This window comes from Quercus robur, chromosome 10, assembly GCF_932294415.1.
Source record: "Quercus robur chromosome 10, dhQueRobu3.1, whole genome shotgun sequence".
Taxonomy (NCBI): domain Eukaryota; kingdom Viridiplantae; phylum Streptophyta; class Magnoliopsida; order Fagales; family Fagaceae; genus Quercus; species Quercus robur.
In genome coordinates this window covers 44,514,409-44,540,211 of record NC_065543.1, presented here as the reverse complement: position 1 = coordinate 44,540,211, position 25,803 = coordinate 44,514,409, and the positions used below count along the sequence as shown (strand labels likewise).

Sequence of the window (25,803 nt, the reverse complement as noted above, 5' to 3'; positions counted from 1 at the left end):
GATATGAATTTACCAGTGATTTAAAGATGACATTTAACCAAACACCATATATGACATTGGTTATTGTTGCAATCTGTTAAGTGCGTATAGTTATATTTAAAGCAATTACCGACAAAGGACAAGGGAACATTATGTACAACCCTATGTGTACGAGAATGGTAATTAGGAACAAAGCAACTTTTACAGGTCATATTTGCCAATGGTATAAGCCCACCAAGAATAACTTTTCACGTAGTCTTATAAATGCGTGAAATATTCTTTTTTTTCTTGATTGAAATGAATGTCAAATGAAGAAAGCAGTGGGTAAAGTAAAGTCTTTATCAGGAGAGTTATTTAACCATCTTCTTCAAAAACAGATTGTGGGTTAAAATAGTTAAAAACTACTGTTTATCATAATATATATTAATCTACTACTGTTATGGAAATATGTAGGGATCTACTACCTTTTTAAAACTCGAGTTTGTGAAACTTGAGTTTGCCTTGTAACTCGAGTTTCATAAACTTGAGTTCTTTGAAAAAATTACCTTCAAAATTGCTAAAATTTTTTTGATAGAACTCAAGTTCATGGAACTCAAGTACCATAAAAAATTTTCAAATTTTTTCCATAAAACTCATGTTCTATGAAATCGAGTACCCAAAAAGTGGTAAATCTTTACATACTTCCGAAACAGTAGTAAATTGATTTATATTTTGGTAAACAATGCAATTGTGACATTTTAGCCACAGATTGTGTATCTAAGGAATTCCAAATGCGTCCCACATCATTGACAATTACTAATTAACAAACTGCTTAATCATTGCAAAGGTGGTAGTCTGGCAGATAATGAGATTTAGTGAAAATCAATGCCTATGTGCCTATAATAGGACCCGCTTTGTTAAAAAATTATATCTTGTATTCGGCATATATGCCATCTCCCTCACAACAGGTGGGACCAAGAATGATGTTCTTGATCTTTTGCAAAAGACTATTGATTTCAGAGAAGACTGTTGTAAACTTTTTATTCTATATTCCATATGTTGACTGCATGTGACAGTGACACCCCTTGGATTCCAGCACAATGCACGCACATTTGTCAAAGCTCATTTATGAGCTTATTTCAAAAGTCTTCAAAACTATCTTTATCATTTATTGAGAAATGACCAAAGCCTTTAGAAAAATGACAATAGTATCATATCCTCACACTTTTGAAGATATATAATATATATATATATATATATATATAAAACATTTTATTCCCTTTCCTTTCCCAAATCTAGATTAGGAATTGTGCAAAATTAAAACAAAATCAAACAATCCATTTAACATCAAGCAATTGTTAACATTATTAATAAAGTATTGTGATAGGAACCCCAAATTATGTCATATGCCTTGTAATCTTCTCATAGTTGTTGTAATCCCTTTAGTTAGTTAGTTAGTTAGTTAGTTGAGATTATGATGAGTTAGTTAAGACTTGAGCACATGTAGCTCATTCAGTACATGACTTAGTTCATAGAACAAATGTTGAATTAACTAACCAATTATCTTGAGCCAAGTGAGCCAATGTGGCTAGAGCTAGTTTTCTATAAATACATAATTGTAATTCAACATTAGATATCATTGAAGAACAAATCAATTGCTTAGTGCATAAGTGCATCTCTATCTCTTAATCTCTCTTTTTCTCTATGGATGGTGACTACTTCGAATTAAGTTAATTCCCTTACAATTCTTATTCATCCCCATTAGAAACCACTGGGTTCCTAACAAGTGGTATTAGAATCGTTGATCTTGAGATGACTAAATCCATTGCAATTCATCAAGCTTTCATGAAGTTTTATTTCAAAGGTGGAGATCTTTTTTGGTGGCTTGTTGAGCTCTATGAATTCTTTGTTGTAGATAACACACCATTACATCGCATGGTCTCCATTGCCTCTTGTTACATGGAAGGAGAAAGATGAGAATGGTTCCAAGATTTGGAGGCATTAGGTTTGTGCACAAATAGGGTGCATTTCATATGTGCCCTACAAGATCGGTTTCGAGCACCAATCCTTGATGCATCAATGGAGACTACCACCCAAGAATGTAAGATGCAAGAGCCTGCGAATTTCATGTCGAAAGACCAAGAACCAATTATTAAGACACCAATGGAGGCTCCCACTCAAGAGTCCACGATTCAAGAATCAACAATCCAAGTGTTAGTGATCCAAGAATCAAAGATGCAAGCACTAACAATTCTAATGGTTCTAGAACCAAATGAAGTCTTGAGCATCCAAGAATATTCTAAGGTCCAAAGAATCAATGAAACCTTGAAGATTGAAGAACCATTAAAGGCTAAAGAGTTTGAGCAAAGGTTGAAGATCTATGAAGAAGGAACCTTCATATACATAGGACCGCTAGTCAAAGAAAAGTGCAAGTATATGGTGATCAAAATATCACTAAAGTATTGGTCCATTGGAAGATTTCCTTTGATGAAGGTGACAACCACAACAACACCTTGTGGGCAAGGTGTTTTGAAGGGGTGGGAAATGATAAGAATCCCAAATATGTCATATGTCTTGTAATCTCCTTATAGTTGTTGTAATCCCTTTAGTTAGTTAGTTAGTTGAAATTAGGATGAGTTAGTTAGGACTTGAGCACATATAACTCATTTAACACATAGCTTAATTCATAGAGCACATGTTGAATTAACTAGCCAATTATGTTAAGCCATGTAGGCCAATGAGATTAGAGTTAGTCTCCTATAAATATATAATTGTAATTTAACATTAGATAAGAATAAACCAATTGCTTAGTGCATTAGTGTGTGTCTCTCTCTTAATCTCTTTTTTTCTCTATGGAGGGTGACTACCTCAAATTAAATCAATTCTCTTACAATTCCTATTCGCCTTCATTAGAAACCACTAGGTTCCTAGCACATTGTGTGAAGGACCATAGGGAGAAGTAATTTTGGAGTCCCAAATCATCTAGGGAAGCACATGGAAATGTGCTTATAAAGAGTGATCTATGTGCAGAGACATGGGAGAAAAAAAAGGAAAAGGAAAATGGTAAAATCGATTATCATCAAGATTTTAAAAACTGGACCAAATTGGCCAGTTCGATCGGTTGAACGTGGAGCCAGCCACCAATCCAGTCCCAAAAAAATGCCTAAAACTAGGAACTGAAGGCAAACCCAATCCAATTTTTAAAACCATGATTATCATATCTTAGTCAACCTGGTACTCAAATATTAGAATATATGACATTTGAGTGAGAGCAAATATAACAGTAAAATATTATAGACCATACAATCAACATACAGTAAACACCAATTAAAATATTAGAGCTGCACCATCATCAAAATAACACCGAAGCTAGTAAATATTAGAGCTGCCCCATTGTAAAAGAAAAACTTGAGCCTGAGTCTCTACCATAAGAAAATATTACTCAGTCTGTAGCATTAGCAAAAACTTTACCCGCCTATCAATCATGATCACAATCCAAAGAATGGCTGGGAGCACAGAGTTGGAGTCGCAGACCATTGTCGATCCTGAGGTTGATCGTGAAAGGTTAGTCAACTGATTTCATTTTCTTCTTCATCATATATATACACTGTTTTCACTATATATATATATATATATATATATTATCTTAATTATTATATGTTAATTATTGGATGTTGAGGGGCTCTTTGGATTTCAAAAAATGCCTACTTATCACTCAAATATCATCACTCTATAACTCATCACTTATTACTGAAAATACCACAACTTCCTAAGGTGGCATATTTGACATTTGTTTCCAATTTTGATAACTCAAAAAATTTTACTTTTTGTGGGACTCATGGACTAACTTGGTGCAACTTTTACTTCTTATTTTTATTATTATTATTATTATTATTATTATTATTATTATTATTTCCTTTAACCCCCAATACCCAAATCCATCGAACCTAGAGCTTCTTTATTTTATTTTCCTTCAACCCCCAATACCCAAACTCACCAAACCCAAATTGCTCTCAAGCACCATTTATCGCTTCCCTCTTCATCCATTCACTGAACCCAGCACCCAACTGAAAAAAACCATCGTCGTGCAAACCACAAAACATCAAACCAATCCACCATAGCAGATTTGACCATTCACACCACCAACACCTTCAACAACACAACAAATTACACTATAAAGCTTAGAAAGAACTAAAAGAGGGAAAAAAGAGAAGAGAAAAGATTGTGAGAAGTGAAGAAAGAAAGAAAGAAAGAAAAAGAAGAAGAAGAAGAAAAAAAAAAAAAAAAAAACCCAAGCCCAGAAACCCAATGAAAAGGAATGGGAAAAAAAAAGAAAAGAAAAAAGAAACCAAACCCAAAAACCTAATGTGAAAAGGAAAGAAAAGAAGAAGAAGAAGAAGAAGAAGAAAATAGAGAAACCAAGCCCAGACCCAACATGAAAGGAAAAAAAAAAAAAAAAAAAAAAAAAAAGAGAAGAAGAAGAGAATAGAGAAAGGTGTTCGTCCTAGACCCAACGTGAAAGAAAAAAAAACCAAACCCAAAAACCCAATGTCAAAAGGAAAGAAAAGAAGAAAAAGAAAAAAAGAAAAAAAAGAAGATGATGAAAAAGAAGAAGAGAATAGAGAAAGGTGTTTGTCCCAGATCCAGCGTGAAAGAAAAAATAAAATAAAAAAGACAGTTTGTTGGAGAGAGCAAAAGGTCTAACCGTGGGTCCCAGTAGTGTGTGCTTATTTACCAAAATGTCATGAAAACTCAGTTTCTATAATTTGAAAACACCAAAAATGTGTTTTCAGTTTTGCTAACTCATCACTCAAAAATCAGAAAATTGAGTGATGGAAATAAAAACTAAAAATCCAAACACACCTTCAGTTGTGAAACTAGTTTTGAGTTATGAGTAATGAAAATAGAGTGATGGGTGATGGAAAATAATAAATCCAAACAGTCTCTGAATATGTTTAGAATAGTGGTTTGGTTGCCTCGCCTTTTGAATTTTTTTTATTAATATATGAAAAGATAATAAATCAACTTTTACTTTTTTGTGCATTAAAATAAATTTTTTGTTAAATTTAATAATACAAAATAATGTTGAGTTTTATTTTGATACTTCCTATATAAAAGTTATTTGAAGAATATTAAAAAATTAGTGAGTTTCAATTTAGCTCAAACCCACCTATAGCAAATTATCATGAAAAATATACTAGTTTTATTTTTCGTATTAATTTAATTTTAAAACTTAATGTTTTACATATATATATTTCTAATTCTTAAAGTTTCCTTAATTAGGTAGGAATTTAGGTCTTGTTTAGTACACGAGTTCAAACACATGTTTTCAGTTTTTAAATAATATTATATGCATTTTTACATATTTTTTTACTCACATATATTTTCAAAAAAATTAAAAAACTATTATTTAAATACACGTATTAAACAGATCCTTAATATTTCCTTAATTAGGTAGGAATTTAACCGGTCTTTTCAATTAAATAATATTTTTATCACATTTATTTTAATTTTTTTTATTAGGAACATTGAAATTTTTTATTTTATTTTTCATCAATCAATTTCAGCCGCCTAGAGCTGAAGGAGCTATTACACCAATTCTTACTACTAGGAGAGCTCTGTCATTGTACTTGTCAACCGTCATATTTGCTATTTTGTAAAAATAATAGCTTTGGACAGAAAACGTTGTAAGCTTCGATGGCAGCGGCAATGGAAGTTTGTCGTTGCTGGTTTGAATTTCAGAACCCAAAATCCAAACAACGGCATGCGTCCAGCCGTAGAGGTTAAGAATTTCAGAAATTAGTGCTCGAACGACGCCTCTTCTTCGCCTTCGCGCGCTCTCTCTCTCTCTCTCTCCTATAAAAAAAAACTTAACCCGAGGTCCCTAACCACGACTATTCCTATGCCCTTTTATCCGCCAGTTTCAAGGCCTCTCTTTCTTTGTTTAAATATTGATTGTTACTTGGATCTATTTGTATTTAGCAGTGGATTGTTAACGATCATTTAATATCTCTATTCTTTTGCTTTTTGTTAGAGATATATATTAGACATATTAGCCCAATGTAATAGGCCCAAGCCCATTCCTGCTTGTACTAGTAGTCTAGGGTTTAGTCGCCTATATATACTCATGTTAGGGTTCATTGTAACAAAGGAAGTTATTGTACTACACTCTCATACAATAAAGATGTAGCCCTTAAGAGATTCCTCCGTGGATGTAGGCCGTAAGGCTGAACCACGTAACCTTGTGTTCTCAGTGTTTCTCCTCTATGCTTCCTCTTCCGCATCTACTCTAGCATACACAACATGATATAACACATCGCGTTGCTAATATTTAACATGGTATCAGAGCCAAACTCCGTTCTTGGCATCAAACAAACATCTCTAGCAAGTAAAGAAGATTCTCACGTGCACACCACCATCAAAAGTCATATGCTTGTCGGCTGGATCTAGACTCCACGGCATCTCGCAGCCGCCATGGCTCACTGCTGTGTCCAAGATCCACAAACTCAAGCAAAGCCGTGACTTAACTTTTCAGATCTGTGCACATCAAGACTTCGCCAGTCGAAACCGACACCACAGGCGTGCTTCTCGGCCTCCTGTGAGGAAAACCTAGAAATCCGGTCACCCGAAGCCCTGCCATGCGCCTCCACGCGCCTCAGTTGTCTTCGGAAAATATCCACGCGCCGCCACAGATTCTGACTTCCGGATCGTGCTCTTGGTACACGCGCCGCCATGACGGCCTCCTCGTCCATCGATCTAGAGAACCTGAAATTCTGGGCATCAACCGAGCTTACACGCGCCGATGAACAGCCACGCGCCGAAACTGATGCTGCTGTCACCTGATGACGTCATCACTCCATGTCAGCATAACACGTCATCAGACACGTCAACCCTAGTCCACGTCAGCGACACGTCATCAGCCACGTCAGTAGTGTCGTCTCGTCAGAACCACGACACCTAGCTGACCGTTGACCCGGACCGACCCGACCCGGACCACCCGGATCTGACCCATGAGCACTTTGACTGTTGACTTTGACCTGGACCAGTTGACTTTGACCAAAAGTCAAAATTTCCAAAAGGGCCTATCTTGCTCAGTTTTTCGCGTAGATTCCAATTTTGGCTTCCGTTTCTTCATTTGATCTCCGAAATTGGACAATTGGCATATTCTTCATTATGGTTTCTTCAAAGGCATTATTTATGGCATCTCCAAGTGATCTTCTCATGCTTATCCAACCTCAAGCCTTCATCGAGCTTCCGCCTTGAGTTTGAGGGAGGGTGTTAGAGATATATATTAGACATATTAGCCCAATGTAATAGGCCCAAGCCCATTCCTGCTTGTACTAGTAGTCTAGGGTTTAGTCGCCTATATATACTCATGTTAGGGTTCATTGTAACAAAGGAAGTTATTGTACTACACTCTCATACAATAAAGATGTAGCCCTTAAGGGATTCCTCCGTGGATGTAGGCTGTAAGGCTGAACCACGTAACCTTGTGTTCTCAGTGTTTCTCCTCTATGCTTCCTCTTCCGCATCTACTCTAGCATACACAACATGATATAACACATCGCGTTACTAATATTTAACACTTTTCAATTTTGATTGTTACTTTGATGGTTGGATCATTTTTTGTTTATTAATGATTTTTTGCATTTTGTTTTCTACAAGTTTCAGCATTTTTGCTGCTGTGCTTTTAGCAATCCGTTTGAGGGTTTCAATTTGGGCAACTCTTGGTCACACGTTGAACAGGTTTGGCTTTATCTCTCTATTCCTTCGTTTTTCTCTTTTCAAATTTGATTGTAAACCTCAGAAGAGAAACCAAAGAAGTTTGACTGGATTTTGAAGCTAATGGATTTTTTGTTTGTGTACATGCCAGTGATGAAGCAGTCGTTTTCTTTGAGGCATTTCATGTGTTTCTTATCTTCCTCAATTCGATTCTGGGTGCCATAATTGGTATACACTTTCAAGCCTTGAACATCTCTCCACTTGAAACACATCTTGGTATCATCTTGCTTTTCATAATGGCTACAATTGTCTATATCATTGCGTATTTGGAGATAAAATTACACACTCAAGATGCTGCCTACCTTTTCATATTCAGGATCGTTTGTCTGGTTTCTGGAATTCTTTCTGTTGAGCTACTTGTCACATTAATCGTTTCTCCCGTTTGGTTATTAATGGTTAATTTATGTCCAATTCTGATCATTGGAGTACTGCGTCATTGGTACCAAGGAATTTATCAGGGTCTCTATGACACAGCTGATATGGTACTTAAGGCAGTACATATCTTGTATAACAAGATTTATGGATTACTTTATTGGATGTATGGGCGGCTCCTACAGATATCCCAATCAGGAGCTTCTAATGCAATTTCTTCAAGGGAAGGAGACATTGAGATGCAGCTGGCGGCATTAATTGTGGGTTAAGTGGCCTGATATTGTCAACTGCCTACAAAGTAAGCAAAATTTTCACTTACGCAATTTTCCCTGAGGAAGTTTGAATTATTTTCACTTTGTTCAAAGTAAGGTTAATTATATTAATTTCAACATATGTTTTTATACTTTACTAATGATCTCACATCCAACTGCTTAGATAATAAAATTTGCAATGCAATTTTTAAAATTTTCAGCAACTAGATTAAAGGTTAAAAGGTATTGGGAAAGCTAGATTTCCATTCTTTTTAAACCAGATAGAAGCCAGAACATTAGGACAGCGCATCTGACCCAACCACGGCAGCCATAATAGAATACTACAAATAGGAAACACAGTTGCCCTAGCTTAGAACAAAAAACATGCATATATAGTCATGGTGCTACTTTATGGACCCTTATAACTGATGTTTACAAACTTTGTGGCTACTAAATAGGATCACAATGCTTGTGATTCCTTTCCTGTGTAGTAGTCATAGCTGGTCTAAGAGTTAAAACTGATTGCAATATCCTTTTTGTGTTGCATTCCCAAGAGTGGCTATTGCTTTATATATCTGTGTTTGCATGCGAGCAGTAGCCCTCGATATGGTTCTTTTGGATACTGCTCTATGTAGTGTCAAAATGATCACTTGCCACTATAGCACTTACCAATTCTCGATCCTTTCTCTGCTAACACCAGCATTGCATTGTGACTGTATATCCTCATCACATTTATGGTGGTGCTCCAGTATTGCTGATAAAATAACGTCTGAAATCTATCTAGATTATTGTCCTTTAAAACACCAATTTGATCTGTATTTCTGCTATTTATCACTGTCTAAGAAACTGCATGTCTATTGCTTGAAGTTGACTCGTAATATGTTCTACAGAGAGAATTGATATGCTACAAAAAAAGATTCCACTAAAATGATCCAATAAGGCTTGTTCCATGTCATGTACCAAATTGATGCATTGCTTGTCATAGTTGTCTACCATTTTGAGCCTTAAGATTCTGTTATTCGCTCTTCTTATGTTGATACATGCTCATGTTTATGCTATGTTCCATGGACACATTCGATTAAGTGTTGCAGCTGCAGATAATGACTAGAAGAAGATAATTGCTGAGAACAAAATGCCTCAATTAGGATTGCTGTTATTTGAATTATATTAGGATTGTTGTAATCAATAAGTAACCACTTGATGATACGACTTCCCTGTTATCTTGGGATAGGATTAGTCGATTAATAGGTCATTGGAGTTATTCTTGTAATTTGAATTTCACAGTACACCGTAGTTTACTTCCAATGATACGAAAGTATCAAGAGATGGAAAGCATATGTTTTGGAAAGATTTACAAAATATATGAAATTGATTAGTTTTGAAACCTACGTACTGTGAGCACTTTGAGAAATGATTTTAATATCCAGAGGCATGTCATGAATAGAAGTATGATATTGTAGCTAGTCCCAATGCACCTTTGGTAGCTCCAAATAGGGAGTTTGCCAGTCGGAGGTTGCAAAGAGGACGTCCTAATAGAAAGAAGTACTGGATTTGTATAAAATGTAACATTTTACTAGAATGGCTCATCCCCATGCCCCATCCTACTTATTGTATATTAAAAAAAAAAAGTCCTACTTATTGAGTTATTTTTGATAGGTTCTACTTATTGAGTTCTCACACCGGCTCCTTTATCTTCTACTTTCAGATGTTGAAGCAAATTGTGGATTGGACTAAAGGCAGTTGCAACTAAACACTTTATTATTTTGATTTTGGGTATTATAATTTTTTTAGATTGATGGTTAAATTTCATTTTATTTTATTATGGCTGGTCTTAAATTAAGTAGATTAATATATATACCGGTTAGATAATTTGATAAATTATATAGAAAGATAGACACGTCTAAGTTGAGCACATAGTAGCCTCACATTCTCTAGACCCCTTATTGGGTTTATTGTGTGACAAAAAACTTGGGTTATGTTTGGTAACAGTTTTTGTTTTCCATTTTAAAAAAACTTGTTTTGGGGAATATAAAGAAAAAACAATTTTCTTGTATTTTTGAAATCAAAATCATGTTTGCTTAGTTGAAATTAAAAAAAAAAAAAAAAATTTTGAAAAAAAAAATAAAAAAATACTAAAATTTGTTGTTATTAGGATTTGAACTCTAATGCTAACTCATTAAATGAGATAGATTCATTAAATCAAATGTGTGTTTTCTTTATCTTTTAAAAACTAGAAGTTGAAAATAGCATTTTGCATGTTTTTAGTTTCTTTCACAAATTGAGTTTTGAGAACAGTTTTTGTTTTCTATTCATTTTGAGTTGCCAAACAAGTTTTTTAGTTTCAAAAATAGAAAATTATTTTTGAAAATAGAAAATAAGGAGGAAAAACAGTTACCAAACATACCTTTAATGTATGCCTTCGGGAGATTATGTGAATATGTGAAAATTTTAGATAAATTGAAAATTCAATATGGAAATTATGGTATACAGAAAAATATAGAAATAGAAATGGATACCGATAATTATAGATAAATGTCTTAAAGAAAAAGTGGTTGAGGTTGGGAGGATAGGGATGGAATGTTGTTAATGACACTTGTTTTAGGAGAGGAGACAATTGACATGGTCTCGAACACTCCTCAAACTAAAGTTACGCGAATCAATTACACAAATTTTGAGAGGACATGAATCATGAATGAATTGATTTAGCAGTCCCAAACAGGGAAATGATTTTTATTGAATAAGGTCTGAATGGTTATAAATATAGTGGGAGTTTTGAAAGAGTTAATGGGGGCCAAGGTTAAGGAGTAAAAAATGAATTAAGAGATGTTATTATAGACTTTACAACGACATAGGATTTGACATTAATGAACACTTGGTTTAAGAAGAGAGATTCCCACATTTAATTTAATTGATAGTAGATAAATTTCAAGGTAATTATTGGATACTCCCGAAGTACCATAAATGTATACTTCTCCTCTCACATAATTGTGAGTCCTACTAGTTAAATTCATCATAAGACTCACAATTCAGGTGAGAGGGGGGAGTACACATTTATTGTACTCCTGAAGTATTTAATAATTTTCCTAAATTTCATCCTTATTTGAAAAGTTAATAGTAGATGTTTTAAAGGTTGTAAGATGATGTTAGGAGAGAACATAACCACTCAATATAGGTTGGTGGTACTAGAGAGTGATGGGGTTTGAAGGGGGAGAAACAAGTTATGTTCAAAGATAAATTGATTAACCACCTCACATCCTTAGTGCAATTGTTACTTCATAAGTATAAGTATTTGTAGGGTGTGGAGGGAAAGGGCCGGGGTTTAAATCTCCAGAAAGAAGCATTACATACATATATACTTAAATTAGGTTAGATTAGAATTTCTATTTTGTATATATATATATATATATATATAAAGATAAATTGATTAAAGAAGACAAGTGATGCCTAGACGAAGATGATGATTAGATGTTGAATGAATTGACTAGTTGTATTAAAAGAGTGATTAATGATGTATTTGGAGAATTTAAAGGACGTGGCAAAGCGCTTTTTACCAATAGTGTGGTGACGTTATTCATTTATGAAGTTACAGTACAACTAAACCATAGTTAAGTGTAAAAAATCCTAATAATTGGTCAGATGTGAGGATGGTTGTTTCCTTGAACACAGAGATCTCTTTGATTTGAATAATTGAGTCTTGGCACCCATAAAAAAAAAAGGTGGAGTCTCTGCAAAGTTGCAAGCAAAGTTCTCTCCGGTCTCTTTAAGATCCAATGGTGAATCACAAATGCTTTAGATAGCAATAGAATTAACATGTGCTGCATCCTTTACAATTCATTTCTCACAAATAATAAAGTAGCTAAAAAATAAAAAATAAAAAAACTTGAAAATGTTTATGTTAGAAAACAAATGTGTATCTAGGCATTTTAGTTAGTTGGATTTCTAGAAGCAAGAGTTTCCTCGTAAAGTCTCACATCTATCAAAATCAAAGAGACCGCAAAAATTAAATATTCTACTAATATTTTATAATATAAAAGATTGTAGTATAATTGTTCAGTATATAACTACATATTATAGGACCCCATAATTAGTTTAGGCCTAGGACCAATATACAACCATAATGCTCTTGCTAAGAACTTTGTAATTCAATTGGTTAACACCTCTTCATATTTCTAATGGAGATATCCAGGATTCAAATTTCCTTCTCCTTTAACTAACAAAAAAAAAAAAAATCTATAATGTTCTTTGGAGATACAAAATTAGCAGTTACATGAGGTACCCAAAAAAGACCAACTTTCAATCTTTATTCAAGACTTTTTTTTCCTTTTTTGGGTTCATGTCCCAATGGTTACAAACAACCAAGCAGGGGTATAGGACAAAAGAAAAGGAGTTAAGAAGGAAGAATCTCAATTGAGGTATTCATCCAGAAAAAGAAATACAATTAACGGTATATGATGAAGTCAATTTTAGCGCTAATATTTATTGCAAAACTGAGAAATCACTAAAATTGGAGCATAAAACCAAGACATACCTCTTTGAGAAACTCTTATATGAAATTTGAGAACCAATCAGATTGTCAAATCTTATATACAAACAGATACTGAATGCCATGAACATCTAGACTTCTCTAGACTCATCTTTTTATAATAAACCAGATCAAGTATTGGAAGTTCAAAGAAAAAAGTGGCTTCAAATGATAAACAAAAGCTCTAATTTAACAATTCTAAAGTAAGGTTTCTTGATTATCACCTTTTCTTGTCCAACAAAAGTGAATTACCGAGGAAAATTTTGCTTCAAGCCCACTACGTTATTCACCCTTACTACAAGAAATAATCTTTGACAATTTGTCTTTTGAAACAAGTCTAAATGAAGTAGATCTCTACTGCAAGCAGCTGGTTGATCAGAAGCTATAGTCCTAATGAATAAGAGAATTACTTAATTAAAAACAATAAGATTATTTAAAAACAGTAGAATTGGCTAGGAAAGAAGGTTTATTTTCAATTAACCTCTAACAACTCATGCCTTATTATAAACAGAGGGTTATACTTCAAAGATGAAAAAGAGAGACTTAGCTTAAATTTCGCTGAAATTTCTTTGAAGAGAGAATTTCAAGAGAAAAATACTCACCCGAAAAAAAAAAAAAAAAAAAAAAAAAAAAAAAAAAAATTGTCCTATAATTACTTTATAGAACGTCGCTGTCATAAAAGGCTTTCTGAAGAAAGTTTCTGCTGGTTTTTCTATAAGTATTCTTGGTTCCAAGAATCTTGAAAGCAAAAGTAAGATCTGAAGTAGAGATTTCCATGGAAAACTGCAGAAAATGTATTGAGGTAAATTTGAACTCCATTCTCCTCATAAAGGAGACCAGTTAATGCCATTGAGATACAAGACTCTTGTCATTCAAAGTAAATTGTATTAGAAGTTATGAACCTCCTAGTTTACAGACACATACAAATCTAGTGCTTGGGCTTTCTAGGCTAAGTTTAGTGAAGGCTGACATGATGGATATATTATAAAATAATAACTTAACCAGGCCTTGCTAACATTAAAGTCTCGAGGAGCTCAACCCTTAGGTTGCATTTTGGAATATGGATTTGGATTTCAAATCAATCGAGGGATTTGGAATTCATTACTTTGCAATTCATGGATTTTTAATCCCTTCTTTGCATTATTTATATGGTTAGAAGTATTTGAATTTATTTCCTTTGGTGGGGAAATTAGAAGCACAAGTTACTTATAATTGGACTGTGTAAGATACAAATAAATGTTAAATCTTGAGAAAAAATTGTCACAAACACCATTCAATCAAATAAAATACACTAACTTGGCCAATTTTCAACAAATTCATCAACTGAAACCCAAATTAAATTGAATCCTACCCCTCCCTACCCCCCCCCCCCCTTCCCAATTCAAAACAAAAACCAGGAGTTCATCATCAGGGGCAAAAAATTCTAGTCAAAATCTTAAGCATCAACAACATTAAACCAACAAGCATAACAAGAAACCCGACCAAAGAAATAAAACCCAATCTCTTCTTCCTCAGTCCCCCCCCCCCCCCTTTTTTTCCTTCCTGCTAATTTTTATACTGTTGGAGCATTTTAATATTAAATAATTAAAATGAATAAATGTTACAATATAAATGTAAAGATGTGGGAGTAAATATGAAAGATGAGGAGTTAGTGAAAATTGTTTAATCCCACATTGAAAAGGAGAGAGATTATTTTATTCTTTTTAATTGTGGTGATTAATGGGCTAACATGAATTGTCTCAGATATTGGGCTAGATACGTGCGCAAGGATGAGGTGAAGAGTGTGGGGGTAACAAAAATGGAAATGAATCAGCCTCTTGGATTCTCCTACTTGATAGCCCATTCAGAGTAATTACCATATCCGTTGGTGAGTAAATGGCTTCAAGTTACTGCAATATACAATATACACCCAAAAAAAAAAAAAAAAAAGTTCTTGACAAAGAAGGGTGTTCATATAGGTAAGAGTTAGGGGATTAACTTGGGGTTGTGTAGAAGAAGAAAAATGGGAAATTTATAGTGTTTAGAATTGACACTAGAATTTTTCTCTTTGGCTCATTCCCGCACAAGTTTAGTAGTGGGCAAAAATACTTGGCTACAACTTATTTTGGATTCCATGCTATTCCACAAAAAACTCCTAATTTGTGCATCCTCAACCCTCCAATCAGCCTACTTAGGATCCATAGTATGAGGCAGATCATCATTTAGATAAGTAAAATTCTACCTACCAAAGCACAAACCTCAAAAGCTTGGGCCATTGTGCTTAATAACTCCCATTAAGACAAATCAAAGTAATAGAGGGCATGTAAGAGGGGAATAAGAAATTGAGCTGTATTTCTTCCATAAGCACCCAATTAAGACAAAGAAAGTAAACAAGTGAATAAGGTGTGGCTTTTGTGATCAACACTAAAAGTAAATAGCAACCAAAAGAAAGACTAACACTCGGTCCACAAACAATCAGTATTCCCTCAAGGACAACCACCCACACTCCTCACAACAACCCAGCAATAAGAAAAGCAACACAGCAGTTCCAAACCAACATATCTGATGCAGTCTTGGAAGATTAAAATGTCATTGCTTTTCAAATTTCCTATTTAAGATTTATTTTATGGGGCCATGCCTGAAGTCAAATTGAAGTAAAAGTCATGTGATTTTGAAGGTCTAGTTATGTACTTTGGGTTAAAATAGTTTTTTATTAGGGCTTTTATTTATTAAGTTACGGTCAATTTTGAATTCAGAAGCAAAATTGTAATTTCTACAATCCCTACAAATTAAGGAGATCTTATATATCTTATGTTTTACTTTCTTAGACTCCAATGACCCATGGATCAAAAATGGAACATAGAAGACAATGGGATGCACTACCTAATTCACTAGTGGAAGCAAATGAAGAAGCAACTCGCTTTTGATGAGCTAGGAACTGAGTGTATTCTTCCTTTGATAAAGAACCAACCCACATCTTGGGAGTTTGATGTAGCCAATGAAGGACTCAGTTCAAGCATAGTTTCATAATTTCATTACACTTTTGCCTTTGAATACAAAATTGACCATAACTTTGTTAAATAATAATAAATAAAAAGAGCAACCCAATTCATATTTATTTTAGAACACAAATCTGTTCAATAGGAGATAAAGAGCTGCATTTAAACTGAAACTTGTAAGGAAAAAAAAATCAATTATTAAAAAAAATTGATCCAGGTAACATTCAAATTAGAAAATTAGAAAAATGAAGGAATAGAGAGATGAACCTATTCAGTAGGTGATAAAGAGATTCCAGAACTGAATCCTTCAATCTGATCACTAAATTCACAGCCGCAATTACGCTGAAATTCGTAGAAAACAAAAGGCAAAAAAATTTAATTATCAAATAAAAATTAATCCAATCATTCAAGTAACAGTCACATTTGAATTATCAAAAAAAAAAAAAAAAAAAAAAAATCAAGGAAAGCAATATTAATCCTAGAACCCAAACCTATTCAATAGGCCATAAGAAGCTTTCAAAATTAAAGCTTTCGATCTGATCCTTAAGCTCACAGCCACATTTGAGTTGAAACTGATACAAAAAGAAAATCCAATTATTAAACAAAAGTAAAAATAATTAACAATCAAATTTGTAAGAAAGATGCTATGATAGGAATAGTTTTGGTTAGGGTTAAGGTTTTTTTTTTTTTTTTTTTTTTTTTTTTTTTTAAATTTGGAGAGAGAGAGAGAGAGAGAAGGCATAGAAGAAAAGAGACATTTGAAATCACTGGGTTTTGGGCTTCAAACCGTCAAACCGATCCCGGATAGTAGGTACACAACAAAGCGCACAAGTTTTCGCACACGGAAAGTGCTTGGAAATGTTAACGGATGTTATTGGTTTAAAGAGTTATAAACTTTGTCCGCGAAAAAAAAAAAAAAAAAAAAAAGGGAAGGAAAATGATGTATTTGGTTTATACTTTTTTGTACCGTATTTTAATTTCGTTTCTAACCTTTCAATTATGTTAATTTGGTTCTTAATTTTTCAGTATCAAGTCAATTTAGTCACTGTTGTTATCTCTTAGATAAAATTACCAACATGACAAATGATCAAAATAAAAATTTTCCTTGATGTGACAATAAATTAATTTTTTATTTTGACTATTTGTCATGTCAGCATTTTTTCATAAAAAAGATAACAACATATACTAAATTGATACGACACTAAAGTATTAGTGACCAAATTGAAATATGATGTAAAGAATAGAGACTAAATATGTGATTTATAAAAAAAAAAAAACAATTAATTATTTTGACAACTTTTTATATTTTCAATAAAAATGATATCAAAATTTTCTTGAAATGATTAAACATTGCCTTAAGTTACCCCCTTAACATGACCCAAAATAAAAGCATCAACTTTTTTTTTGTTGAATATTACACACTTGTTTCTATGCTAAATGTTAATGGATGTATTAAGAAATTTGTAAATCTACTATTTTTAGAAAATATTTTTTAAAAAATAATTTTTTACAATTTTTTATATTTTTCATAAAAGTAGTAGGGTGAAGTGTAAACTACACCCCTAAAGTTTGGGAGATGTTTGGATTTTATACCTTGAAATTTGAATTTATTTCTTGAAGTTATTTTCTGTTTGCATTAGCAAATTCTCTATCCATATTTTTTGTTAAATTCCATATAAAATTGTCACACATAGTTAATTTGTCCAATAAAATTATGACACATCATTTTTTAGCCAATAAAAATTTAAATAATTAAATATAACATGACATAAAAAAAATAATGTAACATCATTTTATTAGATTAACTAAAGATGTGTGACAAACGAAATAGAATTTTAAGAAGTAAAATTCAAATTCTGAAATTTTAAGGTGTAAAATTCAAATACTTACAAATTTTAAGGATGTAATTTACGATTTAGCCAAAGTAATATTAAAACTTTTCTAAAATGTTCAATTAACAACACCATTAACCGGCCCTTTAAATAATGTTGAAATAGTGAGTTTAAAGTTTTCAATTTTGAAATTGTATATTAAACCCATCATTTCAGTGTTTTTTTTTTTTTTAGAATCTATTTTAGTGTTATTAATTAGATACTTGTATCCGTATAATAAATAAATACTGTTTTTTTTTCGCTAATTGTGTTAAGTATTATATTCATACTAGTCGCTAACCCGTGCGATGCACGGGATAGTTAAACAAAATTTATACACATTTACCTTTATTAGTACAATCATTTGAAAATAATTCTAACTAATACCCAAATGTAAGAGACACATTGACTTACTATTTAAAGTAGTCTTCTGAAGAATTTACACATATTGTGCAACTGAGCCTTAAATTTAATTCCTGAACACCGCAACTCCATAAAATTCATACTAATAATAATATTTTATGATTGCACAGACTATTTTTTTAGAGTGGTTGATCTCAACATTGGCGTGCATTTAATCTTTCACTAAAAGCAAAGGGAAGTAGATCATGTGCATACATCTTTATGAGCAATTTTTGGCAGTCAGGCGTAACAAACGTGTAACCATTTTGTCCTATTCCTACCATCTAAGAACATATCCTCTCTTATAAGTTGATGATGCCAAGTTTTAACATATCCTCTCCTTTTTTGTTTTCTTTTTTTTTTCCCCAAAGAAATAAAAGGACTTTAAAGACATGTCCAATTTGTTAAAATGCAAGTGCTTCAAGCCATAGAAAGATTTAATGAAAATTGCAACTCCATGAATTGAATTTGCAAATGGTATTAACTATTGGCTATTAATGCGATTATTAAGCCGTACCACATTGAACATGTTTCTCTATCAAAATATATAAACAAACTAACCTTACAAAAGTTGAACTTTATAAGCTAAAATCTATACCGTGAGTTATAGATCTTGAATGCTATACCGTGCATTTAGGGCTTCCTACATCTGGAGAGAGAAAGTTTGCAAAAACCAAAGAAAATCTCTCTATAGCTTAAGAAACATAATATACTAAAATCAAAGAGAGAAAATTTTCGGAGGACAAAATAATATAGATAATTTAAAAGAATTTTGGTTTAATTCCTGAACACCGCAACTCCATAAAATTCATACTAATAATAATATTTTATGATAGTGCAGTTAGAATTTTGGTTTAATTCTTGAACACTGAATTGGAAATTGATTATATGAGTATTCAATGGTGAACAAAGTACAATGTATTAATTAATATATAAACAAAACTAACCTTACAAAAGTTGAACTTTATAAGCTAAAATCTATACCGTACATTGTAGATCTTGAATGCTATACTGTGCGTTTAGGGCTTCCTACGTCTGGAGAGAGAGAATTTGCAGAAAACGTGGCTTTATATTTCTTAACTTGAGAGGGGTAAAGTTGCTAGGATTTTGAGGAGTTATAATGTTTTTATTTTGAGAGTTTGTAGAAACCGTGGTTTTATATTTCTTAACTTGAGAGAGGGGTAAGGTTGCTAGGGTTTTGAGGAGTTATAATGTTTTTGTTTTTATTTTTTATTTTTTAAATATTGTGCTGATGTGGAAAATTGTGGTGCCTGCAAAGGCTTCGGTTTTATATATATATAGATTATCATCATCGTCATTAATAATCATCGTTATTATATTATTATAAGCCTTTGATTGTATTTTGTTTCTCTTTTCAATGAAGTCTTTTTTTTTTCCACCAAAAAAATTATTATTATTATATTATTATAAGTTGTGTAGCGTAGGAAAAAAAAAAAAAAAAAAAAATTATCCTCACATTTTTTTTTTTTTAGAAACCAGTATATATCCTCACATTTTCATGTGTTTAAAAACCAAAAGATAAAAATAAAAACCCTCGACTTTCCAAAAAGAGAAAACCTCCGAGCCCAAACGTCCGACTCCAGCGCCAAGCTTGAACCCACCAAATTAACCATGGAAGTCCTTCAGCAACCGCGGTTTCCTCAAGTCTCTCACACCTCCACGACGCCGTTAGATAGATGACGCAAGAGGCCAAGCTACGTACTCGAATCTCATCTCCCAGACTTGTACTCGAGGAGATGTGTTTCCAGTGAGCTACGTACAAAATTTACATCTCCCAAACTTTGTACCACATAACAAGAAAACCTTAAAGTGCGTGCATGCATGACATCTAATTACTGAGACAGCTAGCGTAAGAAGGAAATGAAGACATTAGCATAAGTTAGTAGACTAACCTGCCAGGTCATTTCCTCCAAAAAAAAAAAAAAAAAGCCTGCCTGGTCCTGCCATGATTGCTAAGACGATCAGCACATTCAAAAATGGTAATCGTTATTGTCCTCGAGTCCGATTCCGTGCGTCTTCCGGCCATCCTTGGGTTGTCGACTTGTCGTGCTTTGCTTCAGCGAACACTTTAAATACTATATATCTTTTTCTTTATTTATAACCCACTTACAAAGTTACATGTAAGTATTTATTTCTTTGAGATGTAGAGACTGCAAAGATATTTCACATATTTATAATTATAGGCAAGCAAAGGCTTCTGATTCTCCCCCCCAAAAAAAAAAAAAAAAAAAAGAATTTTTACTGTTCATAGTAATGTGCAAATGACCCTAACCCTAAAAGCCAACGAGTTAATTTTTACCGTTCGTTCATCATATATTAGATTTCAAACGAAAAGAAAATCAAGTTTTTAAAGAGATGGAGTATTGTGTTGTTATTATATGCGGATCGATAAAATAATTGTTGTATAGGTAGGAATCTAGAATATTTCACAATTTTGTTGGTATTGTAAATAGTAATTGAATTATTTTTTTTCAAAAATAAAGCAAAATTTAACTCATAAAAATTATATATTATATATATAAATGCTCCATATTTAGAGTTAAAATTCTTTAAAAACATTTTTTTCACATACCTTAACATATACAACGTAAGATAAACAATAAATAGTGATGACAAAAACTGAACAAGAAACTATATTTTTAGATGAAAAAAATAAAAACCATTTTAATGACTTTTAATAAAAAAAATCATGACATATTTTCTAGTAATTAAAATTTTTGCTATTATTCCTAGCTATATCCCCAATTCACCAAAATAAAATTAAAAGAAGTTTTAGTTTTTTGAAAAAAAGAATAATAATTGCAAGGAGATATACTTATATTATATGATCATATAAATTAAATATTCTTAAAATTAATTAATTATAAATGACCCAAAAAAGTGAATATTAGAAAAAATAAATTAATACTTTAAATAAGTATTTGTATTTATTTATTTTTAATATGAAGAGTCTATTAACAAAACTCACACTCCCTTTGTCCTAATTTGTTTGTCCTATTTGAAAAGTCAAACTTTTTAAGGGAATATCATTTATTGTTTTGTCTGCCTTATAAAAATGTATAAGTTTACAAAACTACCCTTAAATAAATTTATCAGTTTTTTTTTTTTTTTAAAAAGAGTTATTCTTAATGAGGCAACTAAAAGGTGCCCCAATTAGATTGATTTTTAAAAAAATATATTTTTTAGTTTTCTTTTCAAATAGTTTTGAAAATAAAATAGGGGTATAATAAGAACATTAGTAAATTAATTACTTTTATTTTTAGAAACAGGATAATATTTTAGGACATCTCATAATGGAATAGAGAACAAACAAACTAAGACGGAGGAAGTAATTTTTTGTACTACAATAGAAGGGAGGGGACATTTTTGGGAAAAATTAGAAACCATGGCCCATTGTCACTAGGGGTGTGCATGGGTCAGGTGGGTTGGGTTAAGGGGATTTTTTTACCCAACCCACCATGGTGGGTCAAAAAAAATTCAACCCAACCCAACCCATTGGGTTGGGTCGGGTTGAACCCATGGGTTGGACAAATTTTTTATTATTATTATTATTATTAAATTGAGTAGAAAAAAATATAAATATAAATATATTAAAAAAACCCAAAGATTAGTATCAGTATGACTCTTCAAAGACAAACAACACTAATGACTAAACAACAATAGTAATTTACTAGGGTTTGTGTGAACTTATTGGCTTTTATATTGGATAGGAAGAGCTAGTTATTTTAAAAAATTTATTAATTATATAATATATTTTAAATATATATATATGGGTGGGTCAGGTTGGGTTTGGCGGGTTTGGAATTTTATGACCCAAACCCAACCCGACCTGCTATCAAAAAAAAAATTGTAACCCAACCTAACCCACCAAACCCTACAAACCGGCCCAACCCGGCGGGTTGATGGGTTGGCTACACACCCCTAATTGTCACGGAAGGGTTGGAAGCCTGAAACCCCGCTTGCATCTTCCTCACTCACCTGGGATATTCCAAACTCCAAAGTCAAAATGAGGATTTGATTGGCTAAGAGCTCAATAGATCTTATTAACACAAAAAAAAAAAAAAAAAAAAAAGAAGAAAAGAAAAAAAAGAGCTCAATTGATATTTTTTGGGTTGTCACTGTTTTCTTTATCTAACATACGTCTTAATGAAGAAAAAAATATGTTTCACACAAATGACAATTTTTGTAGGAATTTAGAACACTATGTGAACAAGTTGAGCTTGGATGGGTTTATGCCATTACCAAATATGAACCCTGTTGATGCCCACTTTGGCAAAGAGGCCCAATAGCAGGAAGAAACCCAACAATTTGGGAGGAAAATAGTTAGTAAATTGAGAAGAAAACCATTAAGCCTGAATGGTAGGAATAATGGATCATAGGCCTAGAAAATAGCAAATAGACCTCAAAAAAAGCAAGCAGACCTAAAGGAGTCTAAAGAAAAAAATAGTAAACTCATGGGCATTATGAGAAATAAAAAGCAAGCAAGAATGGGCCAAAGAGGCCCGAAGTAATGAATTAAGTGAGTAAGGGGTTGATGGAAAGCTCATAAATCCCAAAAGTAAAGGATATGGTAATTTGGGCTGAGGAACCCCAAAAGACTTAGCAAAGGCCCATAGGGAGTAAAGAATTGGAATGGGTCGTGGATGCCCAAATAAAGGAAATGGGCTGAGGATGCCCAAAAGGATGAGATGGGCCAAGGAAGCCTGGAAGCAATAGAATGGGCTAAGGAAGCCCAAAATAGCATGAATACTAGCCTAATGATAATACTGGGCCATTGGAATTAAGCAAAGAGAAAACATATAGTAGGCCCAAAAGAGGACTAGCAAGCACGGGTCAAACAATAGCACTGCAAGAATGACAGAATGGCATGACAGAAGTGCTAGCAGATCCGCGAAAGGGGCAAAGAATGGATTAGAGAAGGAATAGCCCACAATCAAGCAAGGCCTAGCCCAAGAAGGAAGTAAGACATAAAGAACGAAGGTTCAGGGAACCATTCACGCCACAAGAGGTCAAAAATAAGCAGTAGAATGTATAGACAAGCCTTCAAATCATAGCAAACGCATGAGCAACAGACAAGCCATGGACACACATGGAAGTGGAGCACGCACAAAGCTCAGACACCACCAACCCGTACCCAGCCAATACAGGAGTGGTGGGCCATAGGTCAAAGGTAAGAGAAGGTATGGTCTGGCGATAGGGAGAAGGGGAGAGCCTATTCTAGGGTTCCCGCTCAAACTCTTTTAGGGAAAATGTCTTGCTAGGATGACATACCATCCAAAAGAGGGAAAGATAAGTTGGAATCACTAGGTGCATACCATGAGGGATAGTGAGAGAGAATGTCCACCCTTATCCAGATCGGAATGCCACGGTGGGCAAGCAAATAAAATAAGACTCTTTGTCTAGTAGTGGGACGTGGCACAGTCAACACATGTAAGTGGTGGTGGCTAGGCAGCTCACAAATCAATGGGTGGTTTGGAAGGAAACCCACACCTAGACAAAAGCGGTTAAGGGGTAAAATAGTAAAACCCATCACGACAAGCTGTATAAAAGGGTCCTCCATCGTGCACATAAAGAGCAACAGAACAAGAATAACAGGAAGGCAGGAGAGAACATAAGAACCCCACAAGAGAACAACAAAAAGAGAGAAAATAGAGTAGAAAACTTAGAAAGAAAAAAGAAGGAGTTAGAAAGAGAAATAGAGAGTAGGCAAGAGTGTGATAGCAAGCATGCATCGATAGGCTAATCCCGTCTCTCCTTCTAAAAGCCTACCCTCTAGTAAGGATTAAGGAATTTAAGCATAAGCCATTTAGGCCCATTCTCTCAAAGTGGCTAATTTCTGTGGCAAGATCTCCCTATGAGGTTACCCACATTGATGAAGTGGTTCTCTTCTTGGACTTAACTCCATGAGACAACCAAGCGTGGCAGACTGACCATTCTTTCTTTCATTTTATTGATTAAGCATTGGTGTTATTTCCCTTTTATCATTATCATCTTGTTTATACTACATTTATATTGATGTACTGCTCTTTCCTTTATTTCATTTAGTATTCCCTGCTTTTTTGGCTGACAGTAAGCATATTTCCTTTTATTGTTGTTATATTATACCTACATGCCATAACTCTTGTGTAACAGTTCCATCTGCCATGGGCATTTCACCAAAGTTCTAGCAAAGGGGCTTTAGTTTGTGCACAAGCCGGTTTGGGGTGTGTTGCAGTCAAACCGGTCCTGAGTCTCCTACCTAGAACCTTTGGGCCAAAGTGTGGCAGGAGGCAGCCCAATCTGCAATTGCTAAAAAGGCCCACCACAAACCCATAAGTTTCTTTGTTCATCCTAATCTTACTTGCAATTCATTCAAAATTCTACCATGTTCATCCTAATATTCATCTACTTTAATTTAAATGTTTATAGCTAAATAATGAAATCAATGACAAAAAAAAAAAAAAAAAAAAAAAAAAAAAACAATATCTATAAATATCTATATTATATATTGTAGAGATAAGAGGCCCAAGAATATATGTTGGGCCTTGGGTCTTGTCCGAAGACACTTCGTGGTCTGAAAATAAATAAACAGTAATAAAGATATAAGACTCAGGACTCCATGAGCAAGTTACAAATGAGAAGGCAAGAGAGGGTAAGCCGAGGAGGAGTATCTCTTCGGCTAAACAAGGTAGAGGTCAAAAAGTGTGTTTTGTCATTCATTGTGACATTCTAGAGAATTCTATTGATAAAGATATGCGTTATGGACGTATAGGACAAATGGGAGCTGGGAAATATCTAAGAGAAAGCTACTATTACCGCATTGAATGCTTTGTAGCTAACTCTCTGGCCGCATTAATGAGGAAGTGATACTTGAACAGTAGTTATCAGCCTTACAGCTACTCCCCAAAGACTTCAGGAAGGTGCTAATGTGACAGGAATCAACACCAGCAATCTAATCTACACGTGAAAGGCAAAGATAAAAGATAGTATAAAATAGAAGGGAGGCCCTGAGAGAAGGGGATTGAAAATTTGAGAGAAGAGTACTATAACATTAAGAACTGCACTTGTAATCAGATTCAAGAAATATATACAAGAACTGATCTCCTCGAACTGAACCGAGGACTATTTTCTTTAGTAAAAACTAGTTTATCTCTACCTTATTGTCATTTGGATCCACTATAATTGCTACCCAACTTATTATAGCCTAGTTTTCCAATTCACTTTCTACAAATTCATTGTATTGGGCTCTTTGAACCTAGATTTTTTTAACTTTTGGGCCTAGGATTCAAATTGCAACCTTACAGCTTCAATCTCAATACAATATTTATTACTCAACTGTTTTTGAGATTTATAAAAAAAAAAAAAAAAAAAATTATGGTTTATCTAGCCCACTACTAACATGACACTTTTTTTTTTTTGAACTAATATCATTTTTTTACTTACTAATGATATCATTCATCACATCAGCTCATCAAATTTGTAATAAAAATAAATAAATAAAAAAAAAAACTTTAGCATTTTCCATGGTCAAATTGTTAATAAATAGTTTAAATACCACATGATAATAATTCATTGGTAAACTTTTCTTTAATACATTCACACCAAGGGTTGACTTAAAGGTTCCTAAGGCCTCATGATATCTATGAGATCTTAAGTTCGAAACATCT

The 25,803-nt window shown here is 33.4% G+C and overlaps 1 protein-coding gene and 1 pseudogene across 2 annotated transcripts in view; one reads left to right on the top strand and one right to left on the bottom strand.

Annotated features, from left to right (window-relative positions):
• LOC126704220 (uncharacterized protein At5g50100, chloroplastic-like) overlaps positions 1 to 25,803 on the bottom strand; it is a 105,898-nt pseudogene that overhangs the window by 13,670 nt on the left and 66,425 nt on the right.
• The window catches only part of LOC126703171 (uncharacterized), a 28,096-nt gene continuing 9,863 nt past the window's right edge, over positions 7,571 to 25,803 (top strand). The window contains exons 1-2 of one of the 2 annotated variants that reach the window (XR_007647958.1): positions 7,571 to 7,704; positions 7,832 to 7,908. Coding sequence is in view for 1 of the 2 variants with exons in the window: in XM_050402103.1 (XP_050258060.1) it covers positions 7,977 to 8,278 (302 nt within the window). In the remaining variant the exon portion in view is untranslated. The other variant, XM_050402103.1, reaches the window with a different exon arrangement.